Below are 21,014 nucleotides of genomic sequence, written 5' to 3'. Positions count from 1 at the left end.
AGCTATAAAAAAAAATTAACTTTACCGTTTACTGATTTTATATATATATATATATATATATATATATATATATATATATATATATTAAACTACAAAATACAATAATTCACTTGAGAAAATCTTAATAGATAAAACCTAACTCAATAAAAAAATCCTCATCACTACCAATTAACCCTTATCCAACAAAATGGAACCTTTACACCCAAATTATTAACTGTGACCCTTCAAAAGACCGAGTCCTAATGGCTTTCCTTGTTTTGGGTCAAGATTCTTCTTCGCAATACAAGAACAATGCTTGGGGGGCTGATGAAAAGTAAAGTAGGTGGGACAAATCTCCATTAGACCACATTATGGAAGCTACTTTCAAAAAGATACAAGCCAGAAAGAATCTTGTGGCACACATCCATAATTTTTAGAAATTAAAGTGTGAACTCAGTAGTTCACAGAAAGCATACATTTTTCTGCAATCTATTCCATCATTTCTTAGCAGTCAGGTAATACAAGCAATGGCTAAAGCACAAGCAAAGATGGCAACAATCTTGAGTATTGATGGAGGAGGAGTTAGGGGACTTATTCCTGCCCAAGCTCTTGGATTTTTAGAGGCCAAACTTCAGGTAACCAACAACTAATGTCCAAATTTGTATCAAGAAGAGTAAATCAAATAGAAGTTGAGAAGTTAAACTACATCTTTTTCTAGGTTTCTTAATTACAATCAACTAATTTAGAGACCATTATCAAGAAATGGGTCAAAGCCAATTGAGTATTCATTTTCTTCTTTTATCAATAGGACTGATTTCTCATGGGCTTGGATGATCCATTTAACTTCCATTGTATTTTTGTTTCGTAGGAATTAGATGGTGCAGAAGCCAGAATAGTAGACTATTTTGATCTTATAGCAGGTACTAGTACTGGAGGACTGGTGACTGCTATGATAAGCTCTCCAAAACCTAACAAACGTCCTCTGTTTTCTGCCAAAGAAGTCACTGATTTCTACTTGAGGAGTCTTCCTGAAATTTTCCCACAACCAACGTTAGTATATGATCTCAAGTTGGTATTCTTGTATTGATCTTGTAATATTTTTATTTTGTTTGATAGTTTTTGGATTTGATTGTGTTATCATTTTTTTATTAATATGATCTGTTTGAAAAGAATGATCCATTTTCCTTTTCTCAAACAAACTTACTCATTTTATGACAGATCATAGAATATGATTTGAAATATTCATAAAAAAATTGATAATACAGTCAAATTTAAAAATCATCAAATAATTTAATGGACTGTAAAAATTGCCTGCATTTAATATTTTTACTGTCTAAATCTGATACAAATTGAATTCTTGTAGCCGTTGGAATCTGTTTGGAGGAGCCACGTGTCTGTTTTATGGTTGCAAATACTCAGGGCAGTACCTCGGGCAGATCTTTAATGAGATGATTCCTAATCTACGTCTAAGCGAGACCATCACCAATGTGTTATTACCCACTTTTGATATAAAGCTGCAGCAGCCAATCATTTTTTCTACTTTTGAGGTCAAATCAAGTCTCTTGCTGCATTAACAAAGTTTTTGAACCACAATTTTTCTAATGTTAATGTGTTTTAATTTATCTGTAGTCTTTTAGGTTGGTGCAATTCTGTTTACAGGTCTGGATCTGATTGAATACTTTTATATTATACTTGCAGGCAAAGGAAAATGCTTTCAAGAATCCATTTTTAAAAGATGTATGCATTGGTACATCTGCAGCTCCTACTTTTTTCCCACCTCACTACTTTACAACACATGATCAATCCTCTGGAAGATCTAGAAGTTTTCACTTGATAGATGGAGGAATTGCTGCCAACAATCCTGTAAGTAAACATGATGAATTACTAAGCTAGGAGACCTAAATATCCCTTTGAGAAAAGTACATATGTCATTTGAGCCATAATGTTGCAGAATATAAAAAAGAAACAAATCAGCTATTTTTGGAAAACAGTGTAAACTGTCAGCCTTGTTTATCCTCATTTGTGTATTTCAATCTTGTTTATTATTATTTTTTGATCTGATTGTGTGGGAGTTACGTTTCGGATCACATTCCATTATCTATCATCAGAATAATAGAAAGCTAGAAGAGAAAAAATGGTTAATTGCAGACTAAGATAAGTTTTTTCTCCCCTAATTTACTATTTACATGATGATAAATCATGAAATATAATGAAAAACGTTGATACAAAAATTCTAATACAATCCAATCCAAAAATAATACTAAACAACATTATGATATAAAATTTTACTCTTTTACTAATCCTCACTTTTTGTAATTTCAGGTTACTTAGTTAATAAGAAGCTAGAACTATCAAATCAACGAAAATAAAGAACAATATAATTGGCATAAGAATATTTGTTGATTTGTACTTTGCCAATTGTTTGATTGATCACTGGCTGGGAAAATTTATCTTTATGTTAGGACTGTTTCAGACATTCCCTTTTCCTTTTATGGCTCTTTACTTTTAGTCAAATCAGAATCTCTTTTATTTATCATCATCTCTCACTTTTACTTATGTGGGCACTATGATGATGGCACAGTGCTTAATATAATCATTCATCATAATTTTTTATTAAAATGATCAATGCAGACTTTGTTAGCAATAAATCAAATTAAAAAAATGCGCCTGAAGGAGAATCCGGGATTCAAAAATACTAGACCTCAGGTAGATAATGATTATTATCATATTTTGATGCTTGAATAAATTGTGTGTTTGAGCAAACAAGATAAGAGCAGAGATTTTTTTTTGTTGGGTTAGGATTATGGAGAAATATTAGTTCTTTCACTTGGAACTGGACAAGAAGATTCACAAAGTATAAACTATAATGCCAAAGAGGCTGCTCAATGGGGTGGTTTGGGATGGATTCAGAATAAGGGTAGAGCTCCAATCATAGATGTCTTCATGAATGCCAGTGCAGATATGGTGGACATATACATGGCTAATATGTTCCAGTCTGGTTTTCACAAAGGAAACTATCTCAGAATCCAGGTATTTTACAAGACCTTAAAATTTCAAACTTATTTTTTCATCTATTCTATATGTAGGTAGACATGTAACTAGAAATAATAGATGGTATGTCAATTTTATGTAAACTAGTTCTAGTGTAGATTCTCTCTAATCATTTAGTTTTAATTAGGAAGCAAATTTAAGTGGAGTTGGAGTAAGTGTAGATTGTTCATGCAAAGAAAACCTTGAGAATCTTGTGAATATTGGGAAGAAGTTATTGGATAAGCCTGTGAGCAGAGTGGATTTGGAAACTGGCAAGTTTGAAGAAGTTCAAAATGAGGGTACCAACAAGGATGCATTGACCAGGTTTCATCTGTAATCATCATTTATATCCATTACTCAGTTGTAGTTTTCTTAATCAGAACTTAAAAAAATTTCTTGACCTAAAAGTTATTCATATTGCAACGGTCAATACTCACAACAATTGTTTCTCTGTAATTAACAGATTTGCCAAATTGCTATGGGAAGAGAAGAGAAAAAGATCATCCTTATAATCGTGTCACAATAGGAATACTAGATTTCTAAGGTACGCCTACATTATATTGTTTTAATCATCATTATACATAGTTTCACAAAGAGATAGACATTGAGTTTCTTGAAATATTAAATTGTGGAAGTGTTATATCTACCCTATCATAGAATTTTTTGTGTACATAAATTGATGAATGATATTTCAATATAATTGAGGATTTACTTTTCTAATTGTATTGTCATTGGTGAGGAAATTCTTAAAGACTCCCAGTGCTCCTTCTTGCCTGTGGACATGGGTTTGGGATTCCTTTCAAATGCCATGGATATATATTACAGCGTTTGCTTATTCTTCAAGTTCTATGCTAGAAATATATTCATGGAAATCTTTTCAGTGATGCTCTCCTTCTCAGACTTGCTTTGCAAGATGGCCAATTCCCAAAGGGAGGTTTTTGCTTCTTCCTAAGCATGAAGATTGAAGTGCCAAAGACAATGAATGTGTTCTTTTCTGGTTGCAGATCTTTTCAATTTATAAATATAAATATATATACGTGTGTGTGTTGTGTCTAGTTTTGATTATTTTTGTTGTATTATCATGTGTGTTGTATTTCTCCTAGGTTTACTGTGCTTCTTGAACCTGGTCATTATACTATCAGACTTGAGTAATCTTATTTTATGCAAGCAATATATTTACAGGGTTCAATCTCTTTTATTTAAAATAATATATATTGTATGTATTTAAAATGGTAAAATTAGTAGAATGTAATTTATAGTATGGAAGGTTTCTTAAAGATTTAAAATTGCATTGAAAGGAGGTTCATATTTACAAGGAAGAGATCTTAAAAAATTTGTGATTCTTCATTCATAAATAAATTTTTACCCATCTTTTAGTTTAAAATATAATCTTTTTTATATGTAGGTGAAAGTAAATAAAAAATATATAATTATAAAGTTAAAATGATTCTTAAAGTTCGTTTACATAATTGAAATTGTTATCTTAAAAAATTATAACTCCAATTAACATTAATGATATATTTTAAAACAATGGGGAAATATACAAAATTGTGGCTTCAACCATAGTGTGTGAGTAAAACTCTCCTAATTAAGGGAAGGCTCCCCCTATCTAACTACAACTTTAAAAATAAAATAGGATGGGACAGCAATATTTCTTCTTCTTCTTTCAAGAAAGACAATATCCTTTTCTCTTCACAGAAAAGTGATAGCGATTTGATATAAAACAGCAGTAACAACTTTCGAAATGAAATGAGAGAAAGGAAATGAAGTTTCCTGAAAGCTCAAAGACTTCTGTCACTTCCTTCGGGACGAGACAGCAATATCAAGCTCAAAGACTTGATTATGTGAAGTCCTATCTACCCTTTTCTATACTAATTTAATTAAGAACAAATTATAATAGCACAAAGACTGAAATATCTTATCCTTTCTACATAAAACAATGGGAAGTAGTATAAACTCAAAGACTCGCAGCTATTTCTCACAAAATCTACTTCTAAATTATGTTAAGAACAAGTGTAAGAACAAAATCTTACAGCTTTTTCCAATAGAACTTCTACTTTAACTAAATTAATCTTCAATACTTGCAGCTCAAAGACTGCAAATCAGATTCGATTAAGCTCTCAAAGAAACACTTGCAAAGAAGGAAATATGGAACACAAACTCAAGAATGTAGCACAAAGACTCAAAGCTTGAGCAATTTTCTTCTATTCCTTTCAATTCTTCAACTTACACATAAAAGCTCAAAGACTTCTTTGCTGCAAATTTAGCACAGTTTTTGCTTGTTTTCTAAAAGATAAAAATTACAATAGACCCCTTAAGTATTTATAGAAGAGGAGTCTTGAGAAAAATGTGAGAGGATCCTAACTAACTTGAGAGATTCTCTCAACCACCAAGACTTATTCAATAACTAACTATGACTTATTCCAACTACAGTCCTAATTGAACACAACTTGTAGTTGCTTTACATGTAATTACAAAAGTGCAAGTAATCGATTAACTTGCAATTTACAAAAAGGGTTTTACATGTAATTTGTCAAAATAAAAACTACAACTAAGAGATTACAATTCTGGAAAAATACAACTAAGTGTTGAAAAACACTTAAGCTGCAGCACATGAAGACATGAATCCTTCGAACTTCTGGATGATCATTTGTAACTCGGCAGGATTCGGTTCGTGGGTGTTCTTGGCAACAATCATGATCTTCACAATGGTATCATGGCATCAGAGGAGCATAGAATTGTTCTTCTCCAAGATGGATTGAATTTCATGCAAAAAGATTTGGTGTTTCATTAAAACTTGAATTGAAGCAACTGAGAATTGTTCGCTCCTCCATTCATTATGAATCTTCATCTGTAAATATGCAAGAAATTCTTCTTCTGGTATCAGCTCTCCATCCTGACTCATTATGTTGAAAGAGGCCTTCTCACAATGGGAAACAATGCCTTGGAAAACTTCCTCCCGCAATCTCATTGCATCATCAATCTCCTCAATGAGGGATTTGAGAACAAGGGCTTTATTCTCCAGAAGTTCTTCAAATTCCAAGTACATGACCCTAGAAGAAATAATGGCATGCTCCTGAAGAACGCTCAACTGTTGTGGAGGAATGGTGCGCCAGATTGTCAAACTATCTTCAACCCTTTCCAGATTTTGTTTGAAAGTGTCGGAGGTATGATTCAATTTCTCTTAAGTGGCCTCCAACTTAGACATCATTTGGAAAATGTCTTTCATCACTTGCGCACATAGATCATGAAGCTGATCAACCCAGGAATCCAATGCTTGTACTTTCTGAGCACCCCTTTCAAGTCCATGAATTGATTCTTGGGAACCGGAAGAACTTGTGGGATTACTTCCTTCAACAGCAGGTTTTGTAATTTTATGAACAGCTGCCACAAGTTGTCGGTTTTCTTCTTCTAGCTTATCTTTCTTTGCCAAAAGTTCATCATACTGATGCACTAGTGAGGCTACAGAATATTGGGCATCATGTTTAACCACTTCATGTGTTTGCTTACCCAATTCCACCCTTGTGACCTTGTAATCAGCAGCAGACATCTCTTCAAGTGGCTTATCTGCTAAAGGCTCAACAATTTCAGCTATCTTCATCTTGTTGATGTCAACAGTCACTCTTGAGATAGTTTTGGCCTTTTTAGCCACCTTGGGCCTAGACTATTTCAGTTGCTGATAATCAAAAGCATCAGGTGAGATTTCTTGCTTCTTCCTTTTTGGGGTAAAAGAACTAAGCCACGAGGGTAAAGCCATCAATCCTCCTTCAGTAACAGTCGCAAGCAGAGGAGAAGCACTTTCTGTTTGAACAACTGTGGTCATCCTGGGAGGAGTATCTGTTTGGATGGCGACCACGGTTTGCTCAGTAACCAATGGGCATGAAGATTGCCTCATAAATTCTTCAAAGCCATAAGTGGAGGTATCAATCTCTGACAGCTAGATACATGCAGGAGTATCTTCAGGAACTTCCAGCACACTCTCTTGTTGATGATCAGGAGGCAGCTCGTATGCTGAAATAGGAATGACATTCTGAGGAGACTCTTCCACCATTAAGTCAGGAGGAGAAAGGGGCGTCTCAATCAAAACTGAGGAAGGGATCTCATGAGGTGAGTCCGAAGCTGGAGACTTAGGAGCATCATCAGATTGTTGCCCTTCTTTTGGATTATCAAGATCGATCACCTGAACATGAAACCATGACTTTTCCTTTCCACGAACAGTCGCCTCCTCAGGAGGAAGCACTACTGCCTGACTAACTCGCAATTTGATTCTGGTGCCAGAAGATGATGCGCCTTCCTTGTTGTCAACCTGAATCTCATACTTACATCCAAGAGGTCTCGACTCATTACTTTTCAGCCAAGCGTTGGTGTTAGCCAAGATAGGCAGAAATCTCTCAAGAATGGATGTGGACTCCTTGTGTGACCATTGGATTAAAGGAAGTGGAGCTTCCTCAACCCTTCGTAAAATATATTCAGGATCAAGTGCATGCCCATCATCAATCATCCCTTATGGAATATCAACCAAGTTCAAATCAATAACTTGCTCAACAGTAAGCCTGCAGTAGTCCATCTTGAGAACCTCTACTTCTGTTCGGAGATCTACCCAGATATCCTCAATACGATGCATGTGCACGAAGGAATTTTTTATCTTTTCCTTCATACCCCAGTAATCAAAATCAGCTTTGAACTTAAACCTTTTGAGCTTAATTTCCTGCATCTCAGTCTCCATAGCCTTGGCTTTGATGGATGTGACAAGAGAATACCGGCCAATTTTCAATGGGTTTGTTGTAGAAATCCCCATTCCGACCTTATGTCTAACAGACTGATGGGCATGCACAGTCATGATCTTTCTTCCCAACTCCATAAGTATGATCTTATCAGTTGGGTATCTAGGGAGCATGTATGGCTGCCCATTATAGCATCTGACTCTCATATAGGTAAAGGTCGGGAATTGAAGAAACAAGCACCCATACTCATTCACTCTTTCCCATGCCTCATCTGATACCCTTCTGTTCTTCAGAGTTCTGTCAAACTGGCACATGAAGTAATCGAAGAATGCATCTTGAACTCTTCTAAAATTCAATCTGCTGGGTCTCAAAGGCAGCTGATCATAGTATTCCCATACCGGTATAAGCGAGCGATCACCCTTGGTAGAAAAACCAGGAAAATGTCTAAGTGATTCTACCAAGTACACCAAGTATGAGTTCATGTAGAAAGTCATGGTGGAAGGGACTGCTACAAGTTGCTCGCACAAGGTATCACTCATGACTTCTCCCCATGATATGTGATGGGACTGCCTTATGAACATGATGAACTGGTACATCCAAGGCTCAAAAACATTAGAATGTTCAAAACCTATTTTCCTATTGAGGAGAGTTATGATGTCCCCAATCTCCCATTTGAAGTCACAATGGTACAATTTGGCCCACTTGAGAAAGCAGCGCGTGGCTCATGAATCTACCTGTTAATTTATGACGTTTGCAATCCTTTTCCCTTTTTACATAGTACTCAATTGCACTATCTTTGGAGATTTCCATATAAACAGGTGTTGGTGGTATTCTAAAGACTTTCTCAATGGTATCAGCACCGAGGCGGATTATTGCTTCATCATAATCATTTTTAATGGTTCTCATCTCCTTGTCAAAGCGATGGGCGCAAGCGAGAACAAATTCAAGTTCTAGGGCAGCCATCCTCCACCCTCTTGACAAATTTGGACATGTCTACATGCCCGATCTATGTATCTTTTATGCAATCCAAAGGAGAAGAGACTTGCAAAGGTGAAATTTCATTCCGATACTTGTCATATTTGTACTTCATCTTTTTCAGATTTGGGGATGAAGGCAAATCTAACATTGAAAGACAATCTGGTTTACTGCGATGAAGACTTAAAAGTGTTAAGGCAACATCATAAACAGCTGCAACTAACATTTTAATCAGCTGCAACTAACATTTTTTCTTCTTCAAATGGGAAGAACTTCAACCCTTCCACTTCACGATTTTGTGAGAGAAAGAGGGGAAATAAATGGGAAATGACAAGAATCCTGACTTTGACCAATTTTGAGTCTTGGGGAAAATTTTACAAGTATACAAGTTTGGAAGAGCGCACATGCAATCGGATGTTTAAAACCCGAATGCAAGTATACTTGTAAAACGGAAAATGGAGAAATGGGTGAAAAATGAGAATTAGACTTGTGGGAAATGATGTGAATGGAAAGTACGGATATAGGTGATATGGTGGATTAAAATGGAAAGATTTAGGGGATGACATTTTCATAAAAACGGGAAGAAATTTGAACATGTAATCCGGTTCTAAAAACCCGATTTTGGAAGGATGGGTATTTTTCATCTTTGCAACTTGGAATTTCAACAAAAGATGGTTAAATATTTTTAACCGTAAGGGAAGAACAATGATTTTCATCCAAATTGTAATCGGGATTTAAAATCCCGAATACAAGTAAAGAGGGAAAATGGGGAAGAACAATGCAATTTAAAAATTATTTTTCAAAGGGGAAAATCTCTCTCACAAAACCGATTTTTGGGGCAAAATCCACATATATACAAATCTACAACTAGAAAGGAAAAATAAGAAAACAAGAAATGAAACAAGAAAATAAAAGAAATCATACCTTGTTTCAATCTAAAAATGTCTCTTCAAAAGATGATCAATCTTTGGAATAAAGAAGAATAGCTCTTAAATAGAGATAAACCGCAATCTGAAACCTTAGCCACGTTTTTATTAAAATGTCATAAACAGAAAACATGGCATCAAAATCAGATAAAATGGCCCAAGAAGGGGTCAAATCTTCTCCCAAAATCAATGCCTAAGCATAGAAAGCAAAAACAACTTAGGAGGTTGAAGATCTGTGGCAACTTTGGGAGAGAAAATCGTGGTTTTGGTAAAAATGTGCTTTCTTATTCAACACCAAAAACCAACAACCATACACTTCAAATGGCGTGACATGTGTTTGCAAATGCATGAGAATAGGGAAGAATCCCAAATGCCTTCTATCTCCAAAAAATTCTCCACAAAAAATGCTTCAAATTTCCAACAAAAACGTTTCTCTTGGCTGGTCGGGTTTTTAAGAAGAAAGAACAAGTTCGATTTTGCATGAGAAAAGTGAAAATCGGATTTTGGGGTTCATATTACATGTTTTAATTGTCACTTTTCTCTTCACAAGGCAAAATTGGGTTTTGGAGATGCAATTACAAGTTTAAAATTCTTTAACTTGCACTTTATGGAGAAATCGGGTTTTTTAGGCAAAATAGCAAGTTTTAAATGTTACTTTATTTCATTTCTAGGCAAAATCAATTTTTGGAGAGAGATGTGCAAATTGCAAATAATTTGTAAAGGGAATATTAAATCCCTACAACAAGTTTTAATAACTTGCACATATGTAATAGGGGTTTTAAATCCCTATTACAAGCAAAAGACATTAAAATAGGGGTTTTAGAAAAGAATTGCAAGTAAATTTGTAACTTATTCAAAAAATCCCTATTATAACTTAAAAAGCCAAAAAGCATCAAGGGGGAAATAAAAAGCAAGTTACAAGTTCTCTTTTTCAATAAAGTGCACTTGTAATTAGCCAAAAATTTCCCTACAAAGACCAAAACAAAGGAAATCATTAAAACTTGCAATTTAAGGAAAATTTCCCACCTGTAGCCAGGGAGAAAAAACCTAAAATTGAAGGAAAGACATAGCAAACAAACCCAGAATATGACAAAATTAGAAACGTGGTTCAAGGATGGACTAGAGATTAAGCCAGTCCAAGGATTAGGCAAAATTCTACCTCGGGAAGCATGCCATAAAGTAAAATTTTCATTTTTTGACAAAAATTTAATGTAATGGTCCTTCATTTTTTAAAACAAAAATGAGGACAACAAAATATAACTCCAATCAACATTAATGATATATTTTTTTTAAAAAAAAAAATTAGGTTTTATGTGAGCTCATATTTAAGATACAAGAAACTACTATAAATATAATAGAAGATTATATGGAGAGGAAAAAAATCATACGATGGAAGAGATGAGTTGATGGCAATATAAACTTAAAAACAAAAAAAATAGAAACAACTACACTTGGTAAGCAACACCACAATGACCCAATCCCGATCCATCACCTATCACACTACTTACAATAAAAGAACCACTAACCCCTAAAATCAACCACCACCAACTCAAGACTCACAAAAGTGTTGACATTACACTGAGAAAGGGCAAAATAATAGACACAATTAATGATCTCTTCTTGACACTCAATAACCAACCAATTGATCATCCAAGGATGATAGAATGTAAGAGTTATTCACTTCAAGACCTTGAGAATGTGTCACCAAAATATGCTTTAACATCAAATAAAGATTAAGACAAATATCATGATATTAACAAAACTATGGATAATAGCTAGGAGCTCCTTATTGAGCAAGAAAAATCACCATTAAACCACCATTACCTATAAACTATTCTTTAACCTTCAAGGAGCTCCTAGAACCCTGCATCAACATCTTATGCTTCTCATTCAATTATTCTAGAAAAAAAAATTATGATCTCAATGGAAGAGATAAAAAATTCAACACTTTCAAGGAAATAGTCCATTCTAGATTATCATAAGAATAGCTTACCATAACCCTCCACCTCATCTAGACCTAGAACATTCTTTACCTAATTGGGAAAGATAAAATATAGGTTGCGGGAAATCATTATAATTCAATACTAGAGAACCTTACCATAGAGAAAGAGATCCTAATGCTTCAATCCAACATGTTTCTTAGCCATTGAACAACATAAGAAAATATACGACTATGGAAGAGTTGAACATACTAAAGAAATAAGTGAGGAGGAATACTAGAAAAAATCACCCTCCACACCAAGGGACTAGATAACACCATCGTGCCAAAAAATGATAGCCTCAATACACTCTACATGAACTAGAGACATGTCACACAAAAGAGAGAAAGTGACAACCAAAGAGTATCCAAAAGGGACATCGCATACATATAGGGTTTATTAATGAAAATCACCTTTATACATCACAATTATGAATTCAATTAATGAGGCACTAATCACTTACAAAAAAATTGTTATCCTCGATTTTTAGCTCGCTCAAATTATGGGATAATCTCTACAAGACTTGTCCATTTCGTAGCCTGGACGTAATATAAGCACGTGTATCAAGACAATTTTCAATCGCTCTTGTGTGTGGTTTGATTGCTCGAGAAACCATCTCAATCTAATCTCTTGTTTGTCCTTTTTCTATATTAGCAAAGTCAATTTTAGGAGTTAGTATTTTTTTTCGCTTAGTGCAGTTGCAGAGAAATTTAATGCAATTATACTTGTTTTTGGTATGTAGTGTAGTAGCAGAGAATTTTTTTGCTACTATAGCGTCCTAAAATTGTGACACTTGCAATTTCGACTGCATTTGGGTCTTCACGATGGCAGTGCAACGTTGAACCTGAATGGAGACCCTGAAACCTGCTTGTGACATCAAAAACTGCATCTTTTTGCACCTTGGCCTGATCCTTCCTTGCACCTTGTTGTCCCGGGAGGTGGGACCATGGCGCCCAGCGCCCTGGTCCTTCAGGACTAGGGCGCCCAGTGCCCTGGTCCCCCAGGACCATGGCGCCCAGCGCCCTGGTCCCTGGCCCTATTTTGGGCCCGGTCTCCTTTTGGGCATCGGGTCTTGAAGTTTGCAAATTGGAAAATAATGCTTCTAGGTCGGCCTAAGGTCGGAAAAATTAGTCTCTCAACCCTAATTGACAAGTATATAAACTACTTTTCCTCTCCTAGAAAGGGAGGAAGGAAATAAGCAAGGGCAAGACGCGGAAGCGATATTCAAACATTCAAACATTCAAGCATTCAAGCATTCCTTCAAGCAATTGAGCATTCTAAGTCTCCATTCAAGGCTAGGTGTTGCATTCAAGACAAGGATTCAACCATTGAAGAGGAGATCACATACAACATACAACATACTACATACATTACACCTTCGCATGTAAGAATACAAACATTCTTACAACAAGGTATCAGTACTTGTTTACATTACAAACATTTACATTTACAGCATTCTCATTTCTTGGTTAATTCCAAAACTGGGGTTTGACCTAAAGGCAAACCCCTAATCCCTAACCCCCCAATCGTCCTCTCTTTTTTGTGTGTAGGTTGCAGGTACGCGGCTGTAATTGAAGATCTGGAATCCTTGTGCAGAGACGAACAGATCCCCCTTCATTTCGCGGATTTTTCGGAGGACCGTGTGCACTCCGGGCGCCATCGTCCCGTCAAATTTCGCTCAAATTTGCAGAACAGCACCGTCTCGATATTTTACTGCTAATTCCAGGTCCGCAGCTTCATCCCGTATCCCTATCTCTGTTTATAAGTGAATCTTTCCTACTTTACATGCATTCCTAGTTCAATCATTCTATCTGCATTCTTTACAAAAGAGGGTATCCTTGATGTCTTAACCCTTGAAACTCATTTAGAATCCAATCCTGCATTGTGTGGGATTGGATCTTGTGGATTTCAACCCCTCTTTTGAATGTAAAGTCTCTCCTAAGTGAAAACCATCAACCCTAGTGAACTTCTTTCTCTCTCCTTGGAGTTGGGGAGGGGAGAACAACTAGGGTTTGATTTTTCCACTTTACATTTTGGTGACCCCAACGTGAACATCCTAATTCTGATTATTCATGGTTAGATCTGAAAAATTTGCTTCCTTAATTACATTTCCATGTTTGATCTTTTGCAAATTTTAGAGGTTGATTGCACAAAAACCCTAAAATTTTCTTTTTAGTAATTGAGCTTGTGAAATGTTTAATTGTTAATGCTTGTTTCAGATCTACCCTTCTATTGCAAATTGTCAATTCATATTTGTGCTTTAATTTTGAAAATTAAGTGGTTAAGTGTCAAAACCCTAATTTTTAAAACCTTCTTGATTCAACCTTTGACTGATAATTTCACTGATCAAAACACCTCCAAATCGGCTGTAACTTTGGATTCCGCAACAAAATCACAATATCTTTCACCCCTGAAAATTTGGAAAAAAGTTGCGAGGACCGTGTGCACCCCGAGCGCCATCGTCCCCAACATTTTTTCCGAAATTTCAGGAGCTAGATCTTACTGTATTTTCCTGCTAAAATCCAGAATTTTGGCTGATTTTATCAATTCTAACACTTTCAAAATTAAAGTCAAAGTTGGTCTAGTGATTGCTTGGATTAAGGCTTATAATCATTCAAAAATTGTTGAAATTAAAATTCATATCAAAATTGTGTTCCTTACTGTCCTAAATCTGAAAAGTGTGTTGGCATTCATTCGAAATTTCAGTGCTTTATTCAAATTTTTACAATTTGTGACTTTTGAAATTAAGTGTTTAATTGCGGCAACTTTGATTTCCACTTTCGAATTTGAATTTTGCATGAAATTGAGTCAACTTTTAAATTTCAAAGCCTGCATTGCTTTCAGTATTCCCTCTAAAATCATAAAATTCAAAATTTCAGTTTCCCTCTCTTTTTCAAAATTCAAATTTTGCATTTTTCAACAATCTTGTTAGGGTTCAATTTTGAGATTGCAACTTTAATTTGGCCTATCCACAGATCGTAAAATCACTCAATTTTTTCAGACTCGCTTTAAAATCATCATAACTTTCATCCCTGAAAATTTTGAAAAAAGTTGTGAGGACCGTGTGCACTCCGTTCGCCACGGTCCCTGACATTTTTTCCGAAATTTCGGGAGATTGTCCTGATTGTATTTAACAGCTTAAATCTAGGAGATTGGCTGATTTTATTGAAATTTGCTACCTATAAAATTCAAAATCTTCTCTCTCTCTTTTGTGCATGAGTTTTACAACAATAAGCCCTACTTACACTATTCCCGTTAGACAAAGCCTTAGAATTAAGTCTTTCCAAGGTTTAATTACTGAGGAGATGGAACCTAATTTGAATGGCCTTTTTAACGAAGACATGGGTAATTCCTCTAATCCTCTTAATGATGAAGAAGCTCTCCATGAGGTTTCTATAGAACAACTTTCAAAATTGGATAACCAATTTGATGATTTTCGACAATGGATGTCTCAAGAATACCCTGATAGTGAAGCTCTTTCATTAATTGAGGGTCTAAAACGTATGGTTCAAAGTGATAAGAATGGAATTGATATTTTGCGTGGTATTGCACACATTGTGGATTCAAATGTGATGCCTATGAAGAGTTGTGCCGAAACTTTGGGTTATACACAACCTCCTACTCAAGTTAATCATTCTATTCCTTTGACAACTCCTATTGCTAGTATACCTACTTTTACATCAAACATAATGACTACTTCAATACAAGACATTCCACCTATGATCACCAGTCATGGGGGCAATCCTTCTTCTTCAATCAATCCTCTTCCTTCATTCATTCCTTCAATGAGTGTCCCTATTACATTTCCGCAAATAAACATGACGCAAGGGGGCAATTCATTTAACCCTTCCATTCCTCCTTGTAGTGTTCCTTCTTTCCAATCATCTCCTATGACTAACTATCATAGTGTCCCACCACCTTACTCTCAATCAATACCTTATTTCAATAACATAATACCTCCATCACAATCTAACACGTCTAATATGAACTCTTCGACTGAAGCAACCATTAACAATCTTGCACAAACTGTCTCTTCTTTACAGCAACAAATTGCCTCTATGAATCAATCTAAGTTTAGTGTGCCCACATTTGATGTTGCGAGCCCACTTTCTCTTGACATTGTTCGAGCTATCCCCCCTAAACATGTTGAAATTCCGCATTTGGAGCTTTATAATGGTAAGGGTGATCCTCTAACACATGTTAAGACCTTTCAAACAATATGTACCGATTTTGCTTATGACCAAAGGTTGCTTGCAAAACTATTTACTAGAACATTAAGAGATAAAGCCCTACAAGGGTATTGCTCATTGCCTTCTTATTCTATTACTTCTTTCGAACAACTTGCAAATGCTTTTATTCAACAATTTCAAAACAATATAAGTCCTAAAGTTACTTTGATTGATTTAATGCATTGTAAACAAGGTGCTAAAGGACTGATTTCATTGGTAGATATAAGCATTTGTATGCTCAAATTTCTTTTCCAGTACCTGACAATGATATTCAAAGAATCTTTATTTCTAATTTACAAAAAGATATTAGAGAAAAACTTCTGTTTTCTGAGTTTACTTCTTTCCAACAGTTGTGTGCAACTCTTCACAATTATCAACTGACTATGAGTCAAATGGAACAAGCAAATCCTACGGCTCCGAGTGATAAGGGTGATAGTAGTCAACAACCACTTGGGAAGTTTAAACCGAACAGAGAGTCAATTAAGTTTAATGAAAACATCATCAACAACAATGTGAATGCAGCATCAGGTGTGCCTCCTATTTCTAAGTTTTTCAAGAAAGAAAGAAAGTTTACTCCTTTGAATGAATCATTGCATAGTATTATGAATAAGTTATTGGAACAAAATGTGCTTACTCTTCCTCCTATAAAGCAAATAGATCCTGCAAAGATTAACTCACCCTATTTTGATAACAAATCTTTTTGTCAATTTCATCGTCATCCTGGGCATGATACTGAAAAATGTTTTGATTTAAAGGGTAAAATTCAAGATTTGATTGATAATAATACTATCTCTGTTTCTGGTGTGAATGATAAAGGCAACACATCTGTAGCTCCTCCTAACCAAAATCTTCAGATTTTTACTGATCCATTACCTTCTCATACCTCTAATGTGGTTGAGACTAATGATTCCTCTTTCTCACCTGATAGTCTTGTGTCTATGACTCCGAATGTGATTAACTTTGTGGAACAGCAGAAAATCCCTAAAGAACCTTCCATCACATTTGATTCCAGTGAAACTATCAGGGCACCTAATGGTCCTTTATATATAGTTGCAAAAGTCAAGAATACACCTTGTCGTGGAGTTCTTATTGACCCTTCTTGTATGGTTAATATTATTACTGAAGAATTTCTTTTTACTTTGCAATTGAATCAAGTGATCTATGACGAAACAAATGTGGTTGTGAAATTGTTTGATGCATTTTCTTCTCCTGCCTGCAATTGGTTCTATTACATTACCTATTGAGGTTCATAACAAATCCCTTGATGTGGACTTTGCTATTATTCCATCGTCCGAACAATTTCGTGTGAAGCTAGGCTATCCTTGGCTATCTTCCATGAAAGCTATTGCTTCTCCTATTCATAAGTGTTTGAAATTTCCCCATAATGGTGAAGTTGTTACTGTCAATCATAGTCTCTTTAAACCAGCTGAAAGAACTTCTAGCGTTCCTATTGATTATTTTTGGCCTAAACAATTCCAATCTCTTCCACCGCGGAGTGATCATCTTTTCAAATCTTATCAAAAGTGGAAAAAAGATATGATCCTATCTCTAAGTGAACCTAGAACACCTAAACTTGATATTCCTATCATTCTTGAGAAGGAAGTTCTTCCTTTGAAAGATAAAACTAATGTCTTTCCTCAAGAAGATTCCCAACCTATCCCTATGAATGTGACTATGCCTATGACTAATAAACTTCCTAAAAGTAGACCTATACCTCCTCATCATGATGGACTTGGTCTCCTTCCTAAACCAAATATTCCTCCTTTATATGGAGCAGCTCCTCCTCCTTCCTCTTATGGAGAGAAGAGACCTTCCTCTTCTCCTATTGTTCAACCTAAGAGACCACAACCTAAACACCCAAGTGATAAGGATCAGAACATTCCTCCTCCTCAATCTTCTCAACTTCCTACTAAGACTAGACAAAATCGTTCTGCACGTGAATGCTGACGAAAGCGTCGTCTTAGAGCTCAGGCAGTTGCTTCTCAAACTTTGCAATCCCCAAAAACACCTTCAACTAGTATTATTCCATTTTCTCCTCAGCCAAAAATTGAACCAAAATCTCCTAAACATAAGATGCATGATGGTCTTGATCCTGTGCGAGTTAAAGATCCTATTTTTATAAATCTTGATGATGATATAGATGAAAATGTTATTCATGATGAAAATATTATTCATGATGAAAATGTTACTCCTGTTCATTCTGATAGTGAATATGAATATGTTGATGTTGATAACCATTTATCTAACGAATTTTCTAAAGCACTTATCCTAGCTCCTAGACAAGAACAACGTGGCTTGGGACATGAACATAGCCCTTGTTTGGATCTTGTGATAGCTCCATCTGCTGTGTTGGATGTTCCTCCTCTAGCGTGTTTCCTGCCTTCCCGAAATATTGATCAACAAGATCGGGGGGTAGATGACGTGCTAGACTAGTTTCATTAGCATAGAAGACTCTCTCCTCCTCTCTTGATCTCTTTTGTTACCTCTTCTATGTGTTATTCTCATTCTTCTATTTGTTGTCCTTAGTGTTGTCTACTTGAGGACGATGCAAAACATTGAGATCTCTTTTGGTCTCTCTCATGTTGACTCAAAAGACACATGTGTTTCCTTCTTCTAGGTGACCTTCCTTGATTGGGGAATGAAGAACAATTATGCATACATACATATGATATACATGAATTATCATACAGCATACTGACCCCGAGGAAAGCGAATTCACCTCGTGCTTTGTGTTTTGTGTCTATTATCCTTGGGTTTATCTCACACTTGGGGGCTAAATCCTTGTGATAATGTGCTCCTTTCCCTTCTCATTTCTTATATGTATCACTACCTTAAAGCAATCACCCCCGATGAGGCGTGTGCGATCGCTTTAACGTAGGGGGGCATACACCCCATTCATATCTCTCCAAGATACTTGAAAATTTCTTGACAAATTTAGCTTTGCCTTGAAAATTTTTGATATCTTTCTTGCATGACTCATAGTGAGGGAACCTTACTACTGACAGTCATGGTTCTCCCTCGTGATCTTCCCTTTTACTTTGTCAATCGAAGTCGTAAGATCCTTAGTCCACTGGGGGCTTGGTGTATCTTGCCTCCTTGACGTGGTGAAAGTCTTTCAATGTTGTTTCCTTGTACTTTACCAGAAGTATGGGCGTACGCTTATACTCCCGCTAAAGTGGGGGCTAAATGTAGCGTCCTAAAATTGTGACACTTGCAATTTCGACTGCATTTGGGTCTTCACGATGGCGGTGCAACGTTGAACCTGAATGGAGACCCCGAAACCTGCTTGTGACATCAAAAACTGCATCTTTTTGCACCTTGGCCTGATCCTTCCTTGCACCCTGCTGTCCCGGGAGGTGGGACCATGCGACCAGCGCCCTGGTCCTTCAGGACTAGGGCGCCCAGCGCCCTGGTCCCCCAGGACCATGGCGCCCAACGCCCTGGTCCCTGGCCCTATTTTGGGCCCGGTCTCCTTTTGGGCATCGGGTCTTGAAGTTTGCAAATTGGAAAATAATGCTTCTAGGTCGGCCTAAGGTCGGAAAAATCAGTCTCTCAACCCTAATTGACAAGTATATAAACTACTTTTCCTCTCCTAGAAAGGGAGGAAGGAAATAAGCAAGGGCAAGATGCGGAAGCGATATTCAAACATTCAAGCATTCAAGCATTCCTTCAAGCAATTGAGCATTCTAAGTCTCCATTCAAGGCTAGGTGTTGCATTCAAGACAAGGATTCAACCATTGAAGAGGAGATCACATACAACATACAACAAACTACATACATTACACCTTCGCATGTAAGAATACAAACATTCTTACAACAAGGTATCAGTACTTGTTTACATTACAAACATTTACATTTACAGCATTCTCATTTCTTGGTTAATTCCAAAACCGGGGTTTGACCTAAAGGCAAACCCCTAATCCCTAACCCCCCAATCGTCCTCTCTTTTCTGTGTGTAGGTTGCAGGTACGCGGCTGTAATTGAAGATCTGGAATCCTTGTGCAGAGACGAACAGATCCCCCTTCGTTTCGCGGATTTTTCGGAGGACCGTGTGCACTCCGGGCGCCATCGTCCCGTCAACTTTCGCTCAAATTTGCAAAACAGCACCGTCTCGACATTTTACTGCTAATTCCAGGTCCGCGGCTTCATCCCGTATCCCTATCTCTGTTTATAAGTGAATCTTTCCTACTTTACATGCATTCCTAGTTCAATCATTCTATCTGCATTCTTTACAAAAGAGGGTATCCTTGATGTCTTAACCCTTGAAACTCATTTAGAATCCAATCCTGCATTGTGTGGGATTGGATCTTGTGGATTTCAACCCCTCTTTTGAATGTAAAGTCTCTCCTAAGTGAAAACCATCAACCCTAGTGACCTCCCTTCTCTCTCCTTGGAGTTGGGGAGGGGAGAACAACTAGGGTTCAATTTTTCCGCTTTACAGCTACTACACCTAGTCCTCATTGCATAGTGCACTTTGAGTTTTAAATCCAAATTGCATGCCTCTCCACTTCACAAATATAGTTCAGGTTTTTTTTTACTCAAATGAGGGGTAAAAATTTATTCAAAAACTAAACTGCAACCCCTTTTTCTCCGCATGAGTGGCATTAAATGTACTTAAGTGACATATTTTAATTAGTTTTAACTCATTGTTTCATCATTCTTTTAGTTTGTTTGAGTCTTTTGTGCTCTTGTGACACCCTTGCCCTCCTCATGGTAAGATTGAAGTGGATTTATTCGCTCATTTTGTGCACTTTTTAGGTATTCTGTTATTTTCTTGTCTTCTTTTCTTTCCTTTTTCAGGGTTTTTAATTTCTTACTAGTATGTTTTTTTATTTCTTTTGTTTTTGTTTCTTCCCTTTAAGTATTAAATATTTGAAAGGGTAGATATTGTTTCTCAATTCATCTTGTGGCTTTATTCCTATTCCCATCTTGCAGATGTGGATGTTTTTCTTTGCATTTTATCCACTAACAACAAACCCTCGTGTTATTCGAGTTTCAAAATCCAAACAACACAAACTTTACCCTTCCATTGATACCCATTGTTCAAGTTTTGAAACCCGAACAACTTAATACATTGGCCATGATACATATATTGATCGGGTTTTATAACCCGAACAACACCGTAACACAAACCTTTGCGTTGATTAGGCTATAAAACCTTATCAACAATAG

At 36.2% G+C, this 21,014-nt stretch overlaps 1 protein-coding gene across 2 annotated transcripts; it reads left to right on the top strand.

The window, feature by feature from the left end:
• Positions 1-309: 309 nt before the first annotated feature.
• On the top strand, positions 310-4,082 carry LOC131033202 (patatin-like protein 2). Of its 2 annotated transcripts, none has more exons than XM_057964359.2 (9): positions 310-614; positions 848-1,047; positions 1,343-1,526; positions 1,678-1,842; positions 2,611-2,685; positions 2,779-3,009; positions 3,158-3,333; positions 3,473-3,553; positions 3,762-4,082. In XM_057964359.2, the coding sequence occupies exons 1-8, from the start codon at positions 507-509 to the stop codon at positions 3,519-3,521; spliced, it is 1,188 nt and encodes a 395-aa protein (XP_057820342.2). In that variant the 5' UTR covers positions 310-506; the 3' UTR covers positions 3,522-3,553; positions 3,762-4,082. The 2 variants fall into 2 exon arrangements, with proteins under 2 accessions (XP_057820342.2, XP_057820343.2); XM_057964360.2 differs by having other exon boundaries at positions 317-614; positions 848-1,029; positions 3,762-4,081.
• The last annotated feature ends 16,932 nt before the right edge of the window (positions 4,083-21,014 follow it).

Source organism: Cryptomeria japonica, chromosome 6, assembly GCF_030272615.1.
Source record: "Cryptomeria japonica chromosome 6, Sugi_1.0, whole genome shotgun sequence".
Classification (NCBI taxonomy): domain Eukaryota; kingdom Viridiplantae; phylum Streptophyta; class Pinopsida; order Cupressales; family Cupressaceae; genus Cryptomeria; species Cryptomeria japonica.
Note: the sequence above shows the minus strand (reverse complement) of the source record. Positions and strands in the feature narration are given on the sequence as shown.

Bases quoted from the DNA above. Each gene is read 5' to 3' on its own strand.
- LOC131033202 (XM_057964359.2), top strand. From the start codon at position 507: ATGGCTAAAGCACAAGCAAAGATGGCAACAATCTTGAGTATTGATGGA. The intron at 615-847 runs GTAACCAACAAC...TTTGTTTCGTAG, and splicing joins TTTTAGAGGCCAAACTTCAG to GAATTAGATGGTGCAGAAGC. The intron at 3,334-3,472 runs GTTTCATCTGTA...TGTAATTAACAG, and splicing joins AACAAGGATGCATTGACCAG to ATTTGCCAAATTGCTATGGG.